This window comes from Merops nubicus, unplaced genomic scaffold (genome assembly GCF_000691845.1).
Source record: "Merops nubicus isolate BGI_N331 unplaced genomic scaffold, ASM69184v1 scaffold45519, whole genome shotgun sequence".
Taxonomy (NCBI): domain Eukaryota; kingdom Metazoa; phylum Chordata; class Aves; order Coraciiformes; family Meropidae; genus Merops; species Merops nubicus.
This window is the reverse complement of record NW_008631456.1, coordinates 16170-17082: the sequence shown is the minus strand read 5'-3', so window position 1 is coordinate 17082 and position 913 is coordinate 16170. Positions and strand designations below refer to the sequence as shown.

At 38.3% G+C, this 913-nt stretch overlaps 1 protein-coding gene across 1 annotated transcript in view; it reads right to left on the bottom strand.

Moving 5' to 3' along the window:
• Positions 1–913, bottom strand: part of LOC103779898 (retinal dehydrogenase 1) — a 27745-nt gene that overhangs the window by 14557 nt on the left and 12275 nt on the right. The window contains exon 6 of the mRNA XM_008947542.1: positions 324–452. Within this exon, the coding sequence (XP_008945790.1) occupies positions 324–452 (129 nt within the window). The remainder of the gene's footprint in view (positions 1–323; positions 453–913) is intronic.

The following is a 913-nucleotide window of genomic DNA, read 5'->3' as shown; positions in this document are numbered from 1 at the left end:
GGAGTTTTCTTAATTTCTTTTTTTTTTTTTTTTGTTTTTTTTTTTTTGTTTGTTTGTTTGTTTTTTTGTTTGTTTGTTTGTTTGTTTTTGTTGTTTTTTTTTTTCCCCCTCTGTGTGTGTGTGGACTAGGCTGAAAGACATGCATGCTTTTGCCCTGGATATGCACTATTGGTTTACACTAAGGCAAGTTCCACAGTACAAGACTGGACACGCAATGAGAAGTATTTGCAGAGGGCAGCCTGGCTTACATTACCTCTGGCATTTTAGCTGCACTACACCTTTGCATTTCTGAGAAGGGCAAAAAACTGTTGTTGATGACTTACCTCTTTAATTAAGGATCCCATGTAAAGGGCAGTAAGTGGAGTTTGTTCTGCTGGTTTGACAACCACCGTGTTTCCACAACAAAGGGCAGGAGCAATCTTCCAGATGAACATAACCAATGGGAAGTTCCACTGAAAAACAGATGAGAAGGTGTATCCTATTTCTAATGCATCACTACATTGCCTTTGTTTCTTTCAATGATAATAGTGCAAACTGTCAACTGAGAATTGTGATCAAACTCTTTGTTGAAGACTTTCTAGAATGAAGGTATTTTGAAAAAGCAACTGGCAAGCCACGTTATACAAAGATCAGTGAGTCTCGTGAATATGAGTCCAGGGGATCCAAGGTTTTATTTAAAAGCTCAGGAGACAGTAAGTGTGCTCCTCTAACAATGCTTACAAAAAAATTGCTGGATTAGTGGTGAAACTGGGAGTTTTGCTATCTTAAATGATAACATTTGTCATCAGTTCAGTTTTCTAAGGGAGACATGGTAATAACAAGTAACTCTGTCCTTGCTCTCTTCCCTGAATATTTCACTAGCAGCTCTCTATTGTGTTCAATCCAGCCACACTGCAGAGCAGCTGATTCCTTT